General features: G+C 27.9%; 1 protein-coding gene across 1 annotated transcript; it reads left to right on the forward strand.

Moving 5' to 3' along the window:
• Positions 1–14370: 14370 nt before the first annotated feature.
• On the forward strand, positions 14371–15825 carry LOC119675389. The gene is made up of 2 exons (XM_038086587.1): positions 14371–15008; positions 15252–15825. Exons 1-2 carry the CDS (start codon positions 14371–14373, stop codon positions 15823–15825), a joined length of 1212 nt encoding a protein of 403 aa, XP_037942515.1.
• Positions 15826–16348: the final 523 nt, after the last annotated feature.

Here is a 16348-nt window from a genome sequence, read left to right on the forward strand (position 1 = left end):
ATTTAGATTTAATTTTAAATTTTACTACGAAATAAAAATTTTTAGGATGCGGTTATTTTTTGAAATTTTTTAATATTTTTTTTTCTACCGCAAAACACATCAAGCACATGCGTACTACATTTTCATTGAATGAATTTTCAAAGAATATACTACATATATTCTTATATAATATTTTTAATTTCCATTAGTAATAAAATTCTACATAAAACCCAAAAATTTCAGGACGATATTGTAATTAGAAGTACTTTTAAAAATTTTTTTATCCTTCATATCACACCAAACACATACACACGATTTTTCAGTAAAAAAAAAAAGGCATATGTCACAAAAATTTTTTTTTTTAGTTTTGATTCAAATTAATATATAAATTCTACTTCAAAAATAAATATTTCGACTGTGATATTCATTTTAGAAGTAATTAAAAAAAATTAATTAATCAGGTGTCCTTCGCGTTACTCATACGCACCTTCGAAAATTGATTTCATGGTTCTTTGGTCCGTATTCGGAGCAAGTTAAGGTCCGTATTCGGAGCGAATAAGGACCCTAACTTGCTCAAGTTGGAAGTAATCGTACGTTTTGAGATGGTATTAGTGCAATTTCTGAGAGTGTGTTTGTTATTTTGTGTTGTGCTCATTTAAGTTTCCGTTCTTTATAAAATCTTCTTTGAGTCGGAGCAAAGAATATCTGTATAAGAAAAGAAACTCTTTGCTCTCTGAGAATACCGTGAGAAATTTTTGCCGAAAATTCATTCTTTATAACATTTTGGTCACACGTATTCAATGCATGTTATTTCACCAAGCTTAATTGTTAAATGTACAAAACTAAAATTGACATAAAATATAATTTTGTAAAGTAATTCTATTATTTAAATAATTTGCAAAGAGTATCGTTATTCACAAAAAGAATTAATATAGAAGAAGTAAATGTTTATAATATGTTTACTGTTTTGTTAAATATTTTTCAATTTCATTTAAAATAATTTTTAAATACATAAATGCAATAAAAAAGTATACACCATTTAAATTGAAAATATTTCAAAAAATTTTACTACTAATTTTTTTTTAGTACATCGAAATACGAAGTGTGGTTTTATAATTGATCGTAGTGAATTTTTAGTCAGTATTAGCAGAGAAGTTACCGGCGACAGTTGATGATGGTGATTGCATCGATTTTTTTTAAAATAATTTGAATTGAACACATTAGAAATATTTCTGTGCTCGAAATAAAGCGAATTAATTATAAAAATTATTCGTAATTTAAATCACTTGCCTTAAATAATATTGAATCTTAATTTGTATGTATGCTGGTTTGTCATTTGAAAGATTTTCTCTATAGCGCATAATGTTATAGTTTCATAATTCATCATTTATCATTTATGTAAATTTATTAAAAAATAAAACATGTGCTTAACTTTTTAACATACATATTTATAAATGTTAATTATTTGTGACCAAACAATTTTAATAAAGTTTTTTTTGCAGAGTAATTGGTCAAATCTTTTGTTTTTTATATTGTTGTTAAAAATATAAATAAAAATTAGGAAAAAAGAAATCACAAAAACGCATACATATTTATAAAAGGCATTTCTTTAAAATTTAGAACGATTAATTTAATTGGATAATCGAAGATACTTCCAAAGAAGATACTTATGCTTATAAGTATACTTATTTTCTAATTTCAGGCAATCCTAAGATATATACAATTTAATTTTATTCAGTGTTTTTAATATAAACAAATGAAATAGTAAAAATTGTTGATTGTGAAATATGTTAAAAGTTATTTTATTAAATAAAAGTTATAAATATTGTCCAATTAGGACATAAATGTTAAGCTTATATTAATTTTTAGTATAAATAAATATCAATTAAAATAATTATTTGCATTGTATTTGTATTAATATTTGTATTATTTGTATTATTGTATTCAGTATATGTATAAATAAGTATTTTAAATTAGTGTCTTATGTTGTTTTGGTTGTTGGGTTTAGTTGTGTTATCAAATATTTTAGCAATGTTGCTGGCTCTCACAACTAAATATTCGCACGCTGTCAGCGTGCCAGACGTAACATGATGATCTTCACACGCCACTGTGCAAGGTTGATAGGCATCATGTTCGTTTTCTTTTATCGTGTGTTCGTTGTGAGTTGCAGCAATAGGCAAGCCGCGGCGACAATTCTGTTGTTCCCACAGGTGCAATATGAGTTGGCGCATGGCACAAGTGATAACACATTTAAGTCACCAAATTTGTGAAGCAAGTTGGTATATGGCAAAATACATATACCAGCTTGCTGACTGCATCAAATTGTATAAGCATAGGAAATGCACATATTTTCCACGAGTGCCCTTGGCCTTGAATGTTCAAAGTCCATCGGATAACAAATCGTGGGAACTAGGTGCATTTGCTCTTTTACCATAAGCTTAATGTTAAGCATTTTGTGTAAAAACACAATATTTTGTAATAAATTTATCATTCAATACAGAACAGCCCTTGCGTTTTAATTAGTTCAAGTGCTTATTAAAACTCAATTGCAAATAGGTTCAAGTGCCTAGTTGCTCAAAAAATATTGTTATTGTTTGAATCCACCTGAAGTTGGTTTAAGTGCCAAATTCAGACCTTGCAATAGGAACTGGTTCAAGTGCCAGATTCCTAATCATAAGCAACACTGAATCGATTCAAGTGTCGATTCAGTTTCAATAAGAAACGACTTATTGAACAAATATAATTTTACTTAAAAATAAAATTGTTGAATTAAATTAATAATAAATTAAGTTATATTAAAAGTTTTTAAACTATTAATACATTTGAATATGAATATTTTAACATAAAAATATAATTTACATACTCCACTTTTTTTATCTCAAAATGGTATACAAAAAAACAAAAATAGTATATATTTTTTTATTTCTTATTAGATATTTCACAGATTTAACAAAAACAAATTAACACATAAGCAAACTTTATTAAAATATATTTACATATATACTCACATATATTTTTGCTTTACTAATTTGTATTTATACACATAACAAACAAATCACATTAAACATAAAACATGTAATTCAAATTCACAATTAATAAATTATTGATTTTTTACCTTCTTTTGTCATTTTTAGGAAATTCATATATTATATTCCCTTAATCAACTTTCATTTCATTACGCAATTCCGAACCATCTTCAAATAGGGAATCGATTCCCTCAGCGCTGAATGGTAATGCCTAGCGCTGATTATTCAAAGGAAACTCCTAATTACTTTAATGTGCGTGAAGATAGCGTCGCCGATAAGTCCAAAATGGAATTGGAACATTTTTCGCCGCATGAAAAATGCAGTATAGTTTAATTCAGGAAAAATTTATTATTTTATTAAATTTAATGCAGCAAAAGGCATTATTAAGTAGAAAATTGAATTAATTTACTATCTACATTCAACTTTTATGTGCAAATTATGTAATTTGTATGAAAAATGAAAAATAAAAATCAGCCCCAAGAGATGGGGTCACTAATTTATTAATAACTTTTAAACTAGAGGTACCATTTTTTTCTTTTATAGCTCATTTGAAAGAGGATAAACATTTTATCTTAAAAAATCATATACCAGAAGTCAGAATAATTTTAGTACAGAATAAACTTTGAATATAATATGTGAATATTCTATTTTTTTTAAATAATTGTAATAATTAGTGTATTATATTCAAAGTTTATTCTGTACTAAAATTTTTCTGACTTCTGGTATATGATTTTTTAAGATAAAAGGTTTTTCTTTTCAAAGAAAATTAGTTTCTGATCTTTGGCACTCAATAACTTTTGAGTTAATCGACCAATCTATAAATATTATTAAATCAAATGAAAGCTTGAAGTGTCCTCTTTCGATTAAGCTAATTTGCAGAGAAATGGTATCTCTGCTTTTAAAGATATAATTAATTTTTAATGCAACCTCGTTTTTACAAATATTTGCTTTCCATTTTTAAAGAAAATTTGCTCTATACTATATAAGAGCTAAGTATATTTAGAAAACCAAACATATTTGTTACTGTTATCTGTCTTTTATTTCATAGTTTTTAATTAAATAATAATGTTTTAATTAATTAAAATTTGAAATGACATCGTAATAAAAAATCGACGCTAACTATATTTTGACATTAAATTTCCCAAATTTATCGTCAATGCAAATTAAACTGTTGTGCATTCACAAGTTAGCGCATAATTTAATTAATTTTATTTAATTTGTTAATCGAACAATATATATAATATTAGACATTAATTGGCTTAGAAAAATTCTAGTTGTTTGTTCAAATAATATCTTAGATGCAGTAATCTTAATAAAAATTCGACGCTAACTATATTTTGATATTTAATATCCCACATGTATCATCAACGCAATTTCAACTGTTGTGCATGCCCAAGTTAGTTCACATTTAATTTAATTATATATAATTTATTAATCGAATAAGATATATAATATTGTATATCAATCGTTTTAGAAAAAATTCTAGTTTCTTATTTTGATGCAGCAAGTTTAATAAAAATTGGACGTTAGCTTTTCTTTTGCAGTACTATGGACTTACCAATAACTCTGCAACTGTACATTATGTTTTTCAGTGCCATTTTAATTTTTCAGCGAATTTAATTTAAGATGGTATGTTATCTATTAACCAACTTTGTACAGATTTTTTGAATAATTAATAAAATTAAATTAATTTCGATTTTTTTCAAATAATTGTGCTTATTAGAGTATTGTATTGAAAGTTATTTATATATAAACTGTTTTCTGACTTTTGGGATATGCTTTTTATAAGAAAAATGTGGTTTTTAAAGGAAAATTAATTTCTGAACTTTGACACTCAATAACTTTTAAGTTAATCGACCAATCTATAAATATGAAGACATTAAATGAAAGTTTGAAGTGTCCTCTTTCGATTAAGCTAATTTGCAGAAAAATGGTACCTCTGCTTTTAAAGATATAATTAATTTTGTAAAGTAACCTATTTTAACAAAATTTTATTTTCCTTATTTTGAAGAAAATTTTTTCTATATTATGTAAAAAGCGATTATATTTAGAAAAACAAACATATTTTTTATTGTTATAAGCTTTTTAGTTCATAATTTTTGGTCAAGTAACAAAGTTTTAATTAAATAATATTTGAAAATGACATCTCTATCTTCATCGCAGTACTGCTCCTAAGTTAATCGAACAACCTATACAAAATTTTGCATTATATGAAAGGTAATTTTGTCCTCTTTTGAATGAGCTATAAAAAAATGGTACCTCTAGTTTAAAAGTTATTAATAAATTAGTGACCCCATCTTTTGGGGCTGATTTTTATTTTTCATTTTTCATACAAATTACATCATTTACACATAAAAGTTGAATGTAGATAGTAAATTAATTCAATTTTCTACTTAATAATGCCTTTTGCTGCATTAAATTTAATAAAATAATAAATTTTTTCTTAATTAAACTATACTGCATTTTTCATGCGGCGAAAAATGTTCCAATTCCATTTTGGACTTATCGTCGACGCTATCTTCACGCACATATTATTTTAATACGTGCATGTCATTGCGGGCAAGCGCTGAATCGTTCGATTACCTTTTCAAATTTGTAATGCAACATTTCAGCGCTGACATGCTCGCTTACCTTTTCGAATTTGGAATGCAACATATCAGCGCTGATATGTTCGCATACCTTTTAATTTTACCTATGCTATTGATTTTTAAATAAAATACTATAAATTTTTTTGGATAAATTATATTTTATATTTATGGTTTATAAAATTGAAGTATTAATATTTACATAAAAGAATATAACTTATTTACATTTTAAATTATTTATACATAATTATTTACATATTAATTTATTTAAATATTATCTTATTTACATATTAAATTATCAATTTATTCACATATTTACATAACATATTAACTTATTTAAATATAAACTAAGCTTATTCACATATATACATATTTATATAAAGATATATTATTGTGTGGTATTGTTGCTAGAGACTTGAACAGATTTCCGGACACTCCTCGCCTTGTGGTACCTGTTTTTGGCTGATCGAAACGCATGCCTTATTTCATTTTCGATCACTTGGCCAGGTTTACCATCTGTCCTTAAAGCGTCTGTAAATACAAAAGTATGTTAAGTTATTGTATACGCTAAAATAAATTATTTACAATATACTATACCAAAAAGTGCTGCTGTCACATTCTTTAACGCTCTTAAGGACTTCTTGCCTTATGTACCATCGAAGTTATAATTTATGAGTATATTTTCTACAAAAATCCACGAAATCTTTCGCGTTATTGGTTGTTTGTCAATAACGCGTCTCATTGATGCAGCCTATAATTAACGAAATAGATGAAAAGAAATGCATGAGTTAATAAAATTGTTACATGTGAAAATATTAATAAGTTGAAATTGAAAGTAAGAAACATATATAATTTAACTTACAACTACTTCAACGGCAGTGCTTCCTTCGTTAAACTGAATTAAATCCTCATCAGATTAAATTGGAAACTGTTCCAATTGAAGCAGCTGACTGCATTTTTCCCTTGCTTTAGAGTGACTGCATTCGCAGCACATTGGTCAATTAATCGTTCTTGACGCAGTAGCATCTACATAATACAAAACAAATATTACAATTAAAATTTTAAATATATTTATTTAATTTTGCATATACTTACAGTTACTTTATGTTAAATTCACAAATTATATTTTATTTATATTTTTAGATTCACAAATTATATTTTATTTATATTTTTATATTTTATTTTTATTTTAAAAATTAAAAATTGTTCACTGCACTAATTTGACGCACTTCACTAAAATCAAAAGCAGACTAAATGTATACAATTTAGGCAAAACAAAAAATTCTTAATACTCATATGCTTTTCTTCTTCATTCTTTTATAATTTCAACCCCGAAATTACCTATGTCGAACACAAATGTCGAAAACAAAGAAAAATAAAAACGAAGAGCTATTACCTCCTCGCTTACTTTTTCAGCGCTGGCATAATGGTGCCGCTGGGTAAGTTACCGTTCTTGTACAAGTATTCTTTGAGTCGGAGTTTCAACTTTGACAGGGTGGGTACTAGTTTTTTTTATTTTACAAGATCAGTGATGATGGTTATTTAGGAATGAAAGAAATAGCTAATATGGCCAGCCTTAAAATAGTGTGTAATTATTGCTCAGAAGCTTTATATAAATTTGAAACATAATTTTTCCACCCAAAAGGTCAAATTTTATTTAAATGTTTTGACATACGTGTTTACCAACTTCTCTATCAATAAATATGAGATTTCTACTTTCGCCATATTCACTGTACTATTCTTATGATTTTGTTGTACTGTGTTCAGTTGTCAAATGTTTCATGAGACATTTGAATAACATACGATCTGTTTTGATTTATCACTAATATCTCTGATTTATAAATTTATTTTTTGCTTTAAGCCACTGTAAATTTTCTTAGCCGTTGAAATGTAATCTCTGTACTATATCGCTAATTCTGTGGTTTTCTGTGATCCATTATTAATTCTGTCGTTTAATAATGGAATGATTGGATTTTTGGTAAAAAATGCATAATTTTAATCATAAAAAAATCATAAAAAAAACTGTGCATACGATATTTATGAATTTTAAAGTATTGAAAGGAAATTCTTCCGTTTTTATATAAACATATCGAAAGATTCACGATCGGAATCTTGCACGATACGATAATGAATACAATTGTAGCATAAAAAAATTTTAATATTTTGGATGAAATTCGTATGATATGAATAAAATCTTGAATTGATATTATTAAATATTTACGTTTTAACATATTTTTTAACATTTCTCATCTTTACATTCTTTCAAATTAATGATTTTGAAATAATGATTTTCATATTTGATTAAATTTGCTTGGTCAAAGATAAATGCGATGTTTCTGATGCGATGTTTTTTGTAATTGAAAGCTTGTTTTTTTTAATTAAGTTTTTAAAGTTAATTTGAAATTCATTAATTCGCAATAAATGCATAAACACCATAAAGCCAATACAAGCACCACATTCTATTTGGCTTTGAATTATAGATGGCAGTTTGTCTTCTGCTTTGCTTCTACTCCGTATATGGCGCTGTGATGGTTCACGTTTTTTTTTATCAAGGAACTGCATTTTTGATAAGAAATGAACCATTTTGGAAAGCTGATATATTTATTTTTTAAGGAAAATTAATTTAATTGCTATCAGATTTTTGCAGACGATGATATATGAGCTAGAGTAAGGTAAGGTAAAAAAAGGATATATTTTATCATTTTTCAATATAAATGTAAAATATTCGGTTGACATTTAAAATTATATATCCTGATGCAAATTATATTTTTAATTTGTATTTTAACCAAAAAAGTTAAATAAAACTACTTTAATTTGAGTTGTTAACATTTTATTTTCTGAACGTCTGTACAGCTTCAGAATTACTTCAAAACTAAACTTTAAAATTAAAATTATTAAAATCATTATTCAAAGAGAAACACAAAAATTTGAAATTTTATTTTGGTTTTTAATAATTTTTTTAATTAAAACAGTCAGTTTTTTTTTTTATAATTTCTTTTTTAGTTTTTAAATATCTCGGCTATTACGCAACATACAATTATGAGGTATGTACCAAATCATATTTGTTATTTGGTGAAAAAGCTAAAATTTAGCTAATTTAACAGTTAATTTATTGACAAATTAATAATTTTAGAAAAATTTCGTGTTCCAATCCGGTTTGAACCTTCGAGCGTCGCTACTATCTTGACGTGGGTTAATTATTCTAAGTTTATGGGTACTTGGCAATACTCGAAATAGCTGTATGGTCAATCAAAAATTTCATTAATTAAAAATAAATAAAAGTTTTTGTTGGTGTAGTGGAATGCTATTCAAAACCTATCTATTAAATACAATAGTTATTATTAAGTAAAATAGTCACTGCTGTAATAACTGATGTTAAAATAAAATTTAACATAAAGATATTATTTTATTATATTATAATTATATGTTTAATTGATAAAAAGGTTGAGGTGAAAAAAATAAAAGCATGTAGATTATTTTTATTTTTGTTTTCATTATTGTATAGTAGTTGAAGTATTATTAGGGCGAAGTATTATTCTATTTGCTCTTGAACACATATAAGTGATTATATATACAGGAATCTTCTTACAGTTTTAGTTTTAAATATTAAACAGTAAACAACAATTTAAATACATAACAATTGTTTATTACTTATTATTTATTATTAAAATTGTAAACAGATTCCTGTATAACTAATCGTCAAATAAACTTCGACACGTCGGTGATAGTTATATAAACTACTATATAATAATAAGAACAAGTCTACATGGTTTTATTCACTTCAATATTTTTATCAATTGAAGATAATTAAAAAAGTGAAATTCTCTAAATATGCCATTTTGTGTAAGATTTCAGTGAAGTGGAGTATGTATATAGTATATAAATGCATAAGATGAAGATAAAAAGCACACATCTTTGCAACATAAGTAACAACAGATTTTATATTCTGTCATTTTGTTAGAAATGCAGAGTCAATTTTATGAAGTTTTTGTTAACACTTGCATGCTGCGCGAAAATTTACTGCTTACGTTTAACAAATATTTGTTAAATGGTTTCGAATATGAGGAAATTGGTTTAATTTCACTTCGGCCATTGGCGCCTCAATAATCCTTTAGTTGATTAATATAAATATGTAGAATGGTAAAATTGCTTTTTCAAACGCTCAAGATTCGACATAAGTATGAAAATTGAATTTCGAAAAAGCACAACGAAAGAAAAGCTTTTACTTTTAAATCAATAAAATAAATCAGCTGCTAATTGCAGTTTGCTCGTGGCATACAACGTGACGGAACGTATCTTTAAAAATATATTAACGAAATAACTGATTTAAGGCTTATAATTTGGTTATATAGAAATTAATAACAACTAGAAGTACTATGTTGCAGTGTTTAAAAGTTCATTTTGTATATCTCGTTATTCGTTATTTAAAATGAACAGCATTTTTAGCATTAAGTTCATATATGATGAACATGAACTCGAATCAAATATTTGGTGTAAGAACCATTTAAGTTAAATGATACATGTGATGACATAAATGTATTTTACCTGACATCATAACTGGATGTTAAGGGTGTGTTCAGTTTATTAGTAAGCTATTCGTATCACACTACATAAACTATAAGCAAACTTTAATATAAAGAAAATATGAAGAAAGGTATTTGTTTGTTATATATATATTTTATGTGAACCTTCTGATGAGTATGATTATTCTACATACAATTATTTACTATAATTTAAAACACAAATGAATTTAGCGAAATATAGCTAACCTTTACTTTATTAAACAACACAATCATAACACTTACTTCTCGATGATTGATATTGTAAATATTCCAGTGTGTTTTTTCTCTCTTGCAATTAAAAAATTTTAATAAAAATTTTTTGTTTACTTTTAGAACTAATGATTTGATATAAAAGTTGGTCTTTTAATACATCTTCTCAAAATTGTTCATTGTCTATCTATTTACTACATGTTTTTATGTTTTAAGAAAGCAGCTACAGAATAGTAATAAAATTTCTTTTCTTGCGAAAACATTTAAATTTAATAATTAAAATAACCACACGGGATCTGAAACGAACAGTTTATTTCTGTCAAATTAATGCATTTTTTATGTTTAAGTGCATGTTTCTTATTTTAAAGACATATAGTTAATTCATTACAAAAAAAATTTTTTTTTAATTAATTTCAGGCGAAAAAGAAACACAACCATATTTTAAAAAAGATATCTTTGAAAATTTAAATAGCAGTGACACCGACAGAGCCCACACCCATGTAAGCAAGAAGAGCTTAACATCAGCACCAGTAGATTCTTTGGACAATATAAATTTTCAACGACTGTCAAAGAAATATGATGATAAATGGAAATGCTTTAACGATTCGAATAAAAAAAAATCATGTCCTGAAAATGAGATCAAAAACAAATTTTTAACATTAAAAAGCGAATTGTACAAACAACAATATAGATATACAGCAAAAAGAAGTAAAGTCATTAAAAATAAGTCATCTAGTTATCAAAAAATTTTAAAATATTCATCTAAAACAAAGAAATTTAAAGCAAAATCTGAAACAGATAAAAATATTGCAGACCTTTCTAATAAATTTCTTAAACATAGCGGTCAATTTGGTACAGAAAATGAAAATACAAAGTTCTGCATAAAAGAAGTACAGCAAGAATGTAATGCATGCGATTGGCGGTTGGATTATATACCAAAGTAAGTTTTTGTATACAAAATTTGAGTCTACAAACATAAAAATCATATAAATAATAAAAATTCCATTTAATCGTTAAATTTATTTTTTATTCGGAAGACATGTAATGAGTTTTTAATATTTTTTTGGTAGTAAACTGATTGAGGTGTGTCACTGTGTGCTTGGCTGGCCATAGCTGTAAAAGTTTGAATCAAAATCACTTGTATTAATTTTAGAAAAAAAATTAATGCAATTAAGTCGTGTCAAAACAAAAAGCGACTTGTTTTGATACAAATGTATCAAAACAACATCCCGTAAAAAATATTTGTTTTGACACAATTCATCAATTTTATAATGAATATTAAAATAAATGATCATTAACTCCGCCCTAAAAAATTGAACGCCCCGATCAATGGAAATACAACCGTTTACTTTAGGGGTATAAATATTTTTACAACATACAATCTTTAGTAGTAATATTTAATAGAAATTTAATTTAATTTTAATTATTTATATTTCTTATTTTAATATAATTTTACAATTGAGATACATATTTCTATTTTTAACAGGTGTGCTACGCACACATGCAAATTATATTTTCTTTTGGTAATTAAACCAAAAAAAAATTAAATAAAACAATTTTTTGAATTATTAATACTTTATTACTGAACGTCTGTTCAGCTTTAGATTTACTTAAAAACTAAAAACTTTAAAATTGAAATTATTAAAATCATTCCTCAAGAAGAAACAAAGAAATCCGAAATTGTTTTTTTAGCATTTTGTGAAAAGCATTCATGAGATAAAGTATTGTCCAACGGATGTTTATGTTTATTTTTGCCGATACAAATTATCTGGCAAAACGCGGATATTAGAGTTTATGTTATTTTTTAGACGAGGCATATTATATTTCAAAGCCGCACACCGTTTATGTATGACTATGAATTTATGGGGGTTAATAATTAGAATTAATTTTGATTATGAAGTTATGACTTAACTTGCATTTGAAATGTATAACAGTTTAATTCATTTAATTTAATATAATTTTTTAATTTAGCTATAATAGAATCAATCTAAATTTCTTTAAATACAATTTCTCTTTTCTCTTAAGAATTTATCTTAATACAATATTTATTTCCATTGTTAGCAGGTGTGCTATGCACATGCATTTGGAAATATTCCAATTAATTTTTTTGGTTTTTTTGTTTTGTTTTTTTTTTGTTTTTTCTTAACGATTCGTAAAATAAAGACAAAAATCGTTGTATTATTACACCTAGTACAAATAACAAATAAGAGGTAGTAATAAACAATTTGATTTGAATATTTAAGGTAAAACGAAGCTATTTTGCTACTCGCTGTCCATTAAGTCTGCCACTGTTTTCCTTTTTAGCCGTCTAAGTATTGCTGTAACGTTGACATGTGTTTTCAAATGCTGTGTGTGAGCAATGGCACACCTTTTAGCCACGACGTCGACTGTTGGCATGCCAAGGTCACGGTGGAGATCACTGTTTCTAATGTAATATGGAGCATTTACGATGTATCGTAGTACTTTATTTTGAAAGCGCTGGATAGTTGCAATGTGTTTCTTGCTGGCACAACTCCAGGATTGTATGCCATAGCTCCAAGCCGGCTTTAGTATTTGTTTATAGACCATTAGTTTGTTATGGATCGCTAGTTTAGAGCGCCTGCCGATGAGGTGGTAAAATTTGTTTAGTTTTAGGTCAAGTTCTTCTCGTTTTTTCTTAACATGCGCTTTCCAGCACAGCTTACCGTCGTGCGTAATGCCCAGATATTTGGCTTCGTTGGCGTATGAAATATTTTTGTGGCATTGATATGAATTGGAATATGGTTATGATTTCTCAATGAAAAAACTATATGTACGGATTTTTCCTTGTTTAGCTTGATTCTCCATTTTTTGCCCATGAAGCAATTTGGTTGACTGTGTGTTGTAGATTAGCCGTTGCGTCTGCTATATTGTTTTCGATTGCTAGAACCGCAGTATCATCTGCAACTAGTTGGTTTGCAGAGGGTAAGTCGTGTCTATACAGAAGATATAAAATGGGTCCAAGAATGTTCCCCTGCGGGACGCCTGCTCTAATCTTCTTTAGTGCTGAATCTGCATCTTCATATTTAACACTAAAGTACCTGTCGTTTAGATACGCTGATAGCAGTTCACAGTATTGTATAGGCAATAATGACTTAAGTTTATGAAGTAATCGTTCATGCCAAACCTTATCGAAGGCTTGTGATACATCTAAGAAGATGGCACAACACAATTTCTTCTCTTGCATCGCCAATTCAATGGCATTTACGACTACATGTATTTGGTCGATGGTTGAGTGGTTTTTTCTGAAGCCAAATTGACGATCAGGAGTGAAGCGTCTTCTGTCGATTATTGGTAATAAACGCGATTGTTGGGTCCCCGGTTTGGATATCATAATTACCTCAGCGAATTTCCAAAATATGGCTACATGTTTCAAACGGAGGCACGCTTCTGTGTAGTGCGCGCGCAAAATAATATCACTGCGTATTTTTGATATTTTTCAAGTGCAAAACGTGCAAAATAATTTAAAATTTTTTATCGCAATAAATCGAGACAGTGACTCCTTACAAAATTTATAAAAATATTAGTGCCAGACTTAACGTCAAAAATTAAATTATTAATATATTTATATTGTTGATATGCAAAAAAGTGAATTTATTTGCAAATTTGTTTTGTTTTTTGAATATATTTATTTGCATTAATTCACACACTTTTAAAAACAGCTGATAGAGACAGCAGATATAGCTCTAAAGCTTAAAATAAAAAACAAGAAAAGTGTTCGAAATAGAAAAAAAAACTGTACAAATTGCATCTCACAATATCGTGTAATTGTGTAAATTGAGTAGTTAACTTGTTAACTTATGCTAAATAAATACAATTAATAAATTCTTATATATAAATCAAAAAGAAGTTCAAATCAATTACACAAAATATTACTGCAAAGTGCAATTGTATAAATTATATTGACAGAATAAAAAAAAAATACTTTTTAATTAAATATACAGATTTTTTATTTTTTATTTTTTTTTTTTAACGTTTTGATTGATTATAATGCCGGCTGATCGTACTCCACCGAAAGGTGGAGGCCTACAACAACTTAATCAAGAGCAAGAAATACAACAGCAAGAGCAGCAACATAAAACACAAAAGCAAACTTTACAAAGTCAGCAACAACAGGAACAAAAATCGAAATTGTGTCCACATTCATTGACTTCTGTACCATCTCTATCACCTCAACCCTGGAGTGTTCAATGTAAAACGCCTAACTCCGGGAAAAATGTCGGACTTCCAAATAAACCAATCAAAGTACAAACAGGAATTGAACGATATACTGAAATAGTTAAGCGAAAACTTAGCCCACAAAAAAACGCAAACAATCGTGACAAAATTCAAAAAGTTAACAACAATAATTATAACAATTATAACAACAGATTCAAAGCACTGAGTGATGTAAGCGAAAACATAGAAGAGATCAAAAATAAAATTGTTAAACCACCGCCTATCTATGTAAGAGAAAAAAACTCTAGTGATTTAGTTAATTCACTTTCAAATTTAATAGGTAAAAAAAATTTCTTTGTTGTACCTATTAAAAAGGGCATGATTAATGAAACCAAGGTACAAGTTTCAAGTGAAGATCAGTTTCGTAAAGTAATTGCTGAATTAGAGATAAAATCGAAACAATTTTATACGTATCAATTAAAAAGTAGTAAAGGACTAATAGTGGTCATAAAAGGCATAGAGGCAGGAGTTAATATTAAAGAAATTCACGATGCACTTAAAGAAAAAAACTTCGCAGCAAAAAGTATATTTAATATCTTAAATAGAGACCGTAAACCGCAACCAATGTACAAAGTTGAGCTGTATCCAGACAGAAACAAGTTGAAAAGTGGCGAAGTCCATCCTATTTATTTGCTTCGCTTTCTTTTAAATAGAAAAATTACTATAGAGGAACCACACAAGCGTAATTTTCCAGTACAGTGCTTCAACTGCCAGGAATATGGACACACCAAGTCATACTGTAAACTTGCTAAAGTTTGTGTTATTTGTGCCAAAATCCATAGCTCAGATAAATGTCCTGAAAGCAAAGAAAACCCAGCAGTTAGAAAATGCTCAAACTGCGGTGATAGCCACACAGCAAACTACAGAGGATGTCCAGTTTTCACTGCTCTAAGACTAAAATTAAACGTTGCCCAAAGACAGCGCACCCCACAGCTTAATCTGCCAAACTTCATAACATCTCATTTCCCGCCCCTTCCACAGAACACTAGTCCTACATTGCAACCACCGGCTCCACCAATGCAGCAAATGACGTACGCAAATGCCACTAAACAAATTCCACTTCTTACCAATAGCTCCACTGTTGTTCCAGGCTTTGAAGCAATGCTCGCAAGTTTTACCCAAAAAATTGAACACTTCATGGACTTCATGCAAAATATGATGAATAGCTTGATGCAAAGCATGATACAAAACCAAAGTTTGATTGCTGAGTTGGTAAAACCCAAATGAATGCAATCACAATATGCCATTGGAATGCAAACGGCTTAAGCCAACATGTACTGGAAGTAACTAGATTTCTGGTGAGTAACAATATCGATATACTGCTTATATCTGAAACACATTTAACCTTCAAAAACTGTTTTCGAGTTTATGGATATAAGTTTTATGACACTAAACATCCAGATGGTAAAGCATGTGGCGGTTCTGGAGTACTTGTTAGAAACACAATACAACATTATGAAATTCAAAAGCATTGTTTTAAATACCTACAAGCTACATCAATTTGTGTAATTTCTGGTCTAACTAAAACTGTCGTCTCAGCAATCTATTGCCCGCCCAAATTTGCTATTACTTCTGATCAATTCCGGAAATTTTTTACTGATCTCGGTCCTAACTTTCTAGTTGCTGGGGATTTCAATGCTAAACACACCTTTTGGGGTTCTAGACTAATATCTCCAAGAGGTCGTCAACTGTATGCAGCACTTGGCAACAGCCTTGATGTTGTGTCCTCAGGCCACCCAACATACTGGCC

Source organism: Teleopsis dalmanni, chromosome 2, assembly GCF_002237135.1.
Source record: "Teleopsis dalmanni isolate 2A chromosome 2, ASM223713v2, whole genome shotgun sequence".
Taxonomy (NCBI): domain Eukaryota; kingdom Metazoa; phylum Arthropoda; class Insecta; order Diptera; family Diopsidae; genus Teleopsis; species Teleopsis dalmanni.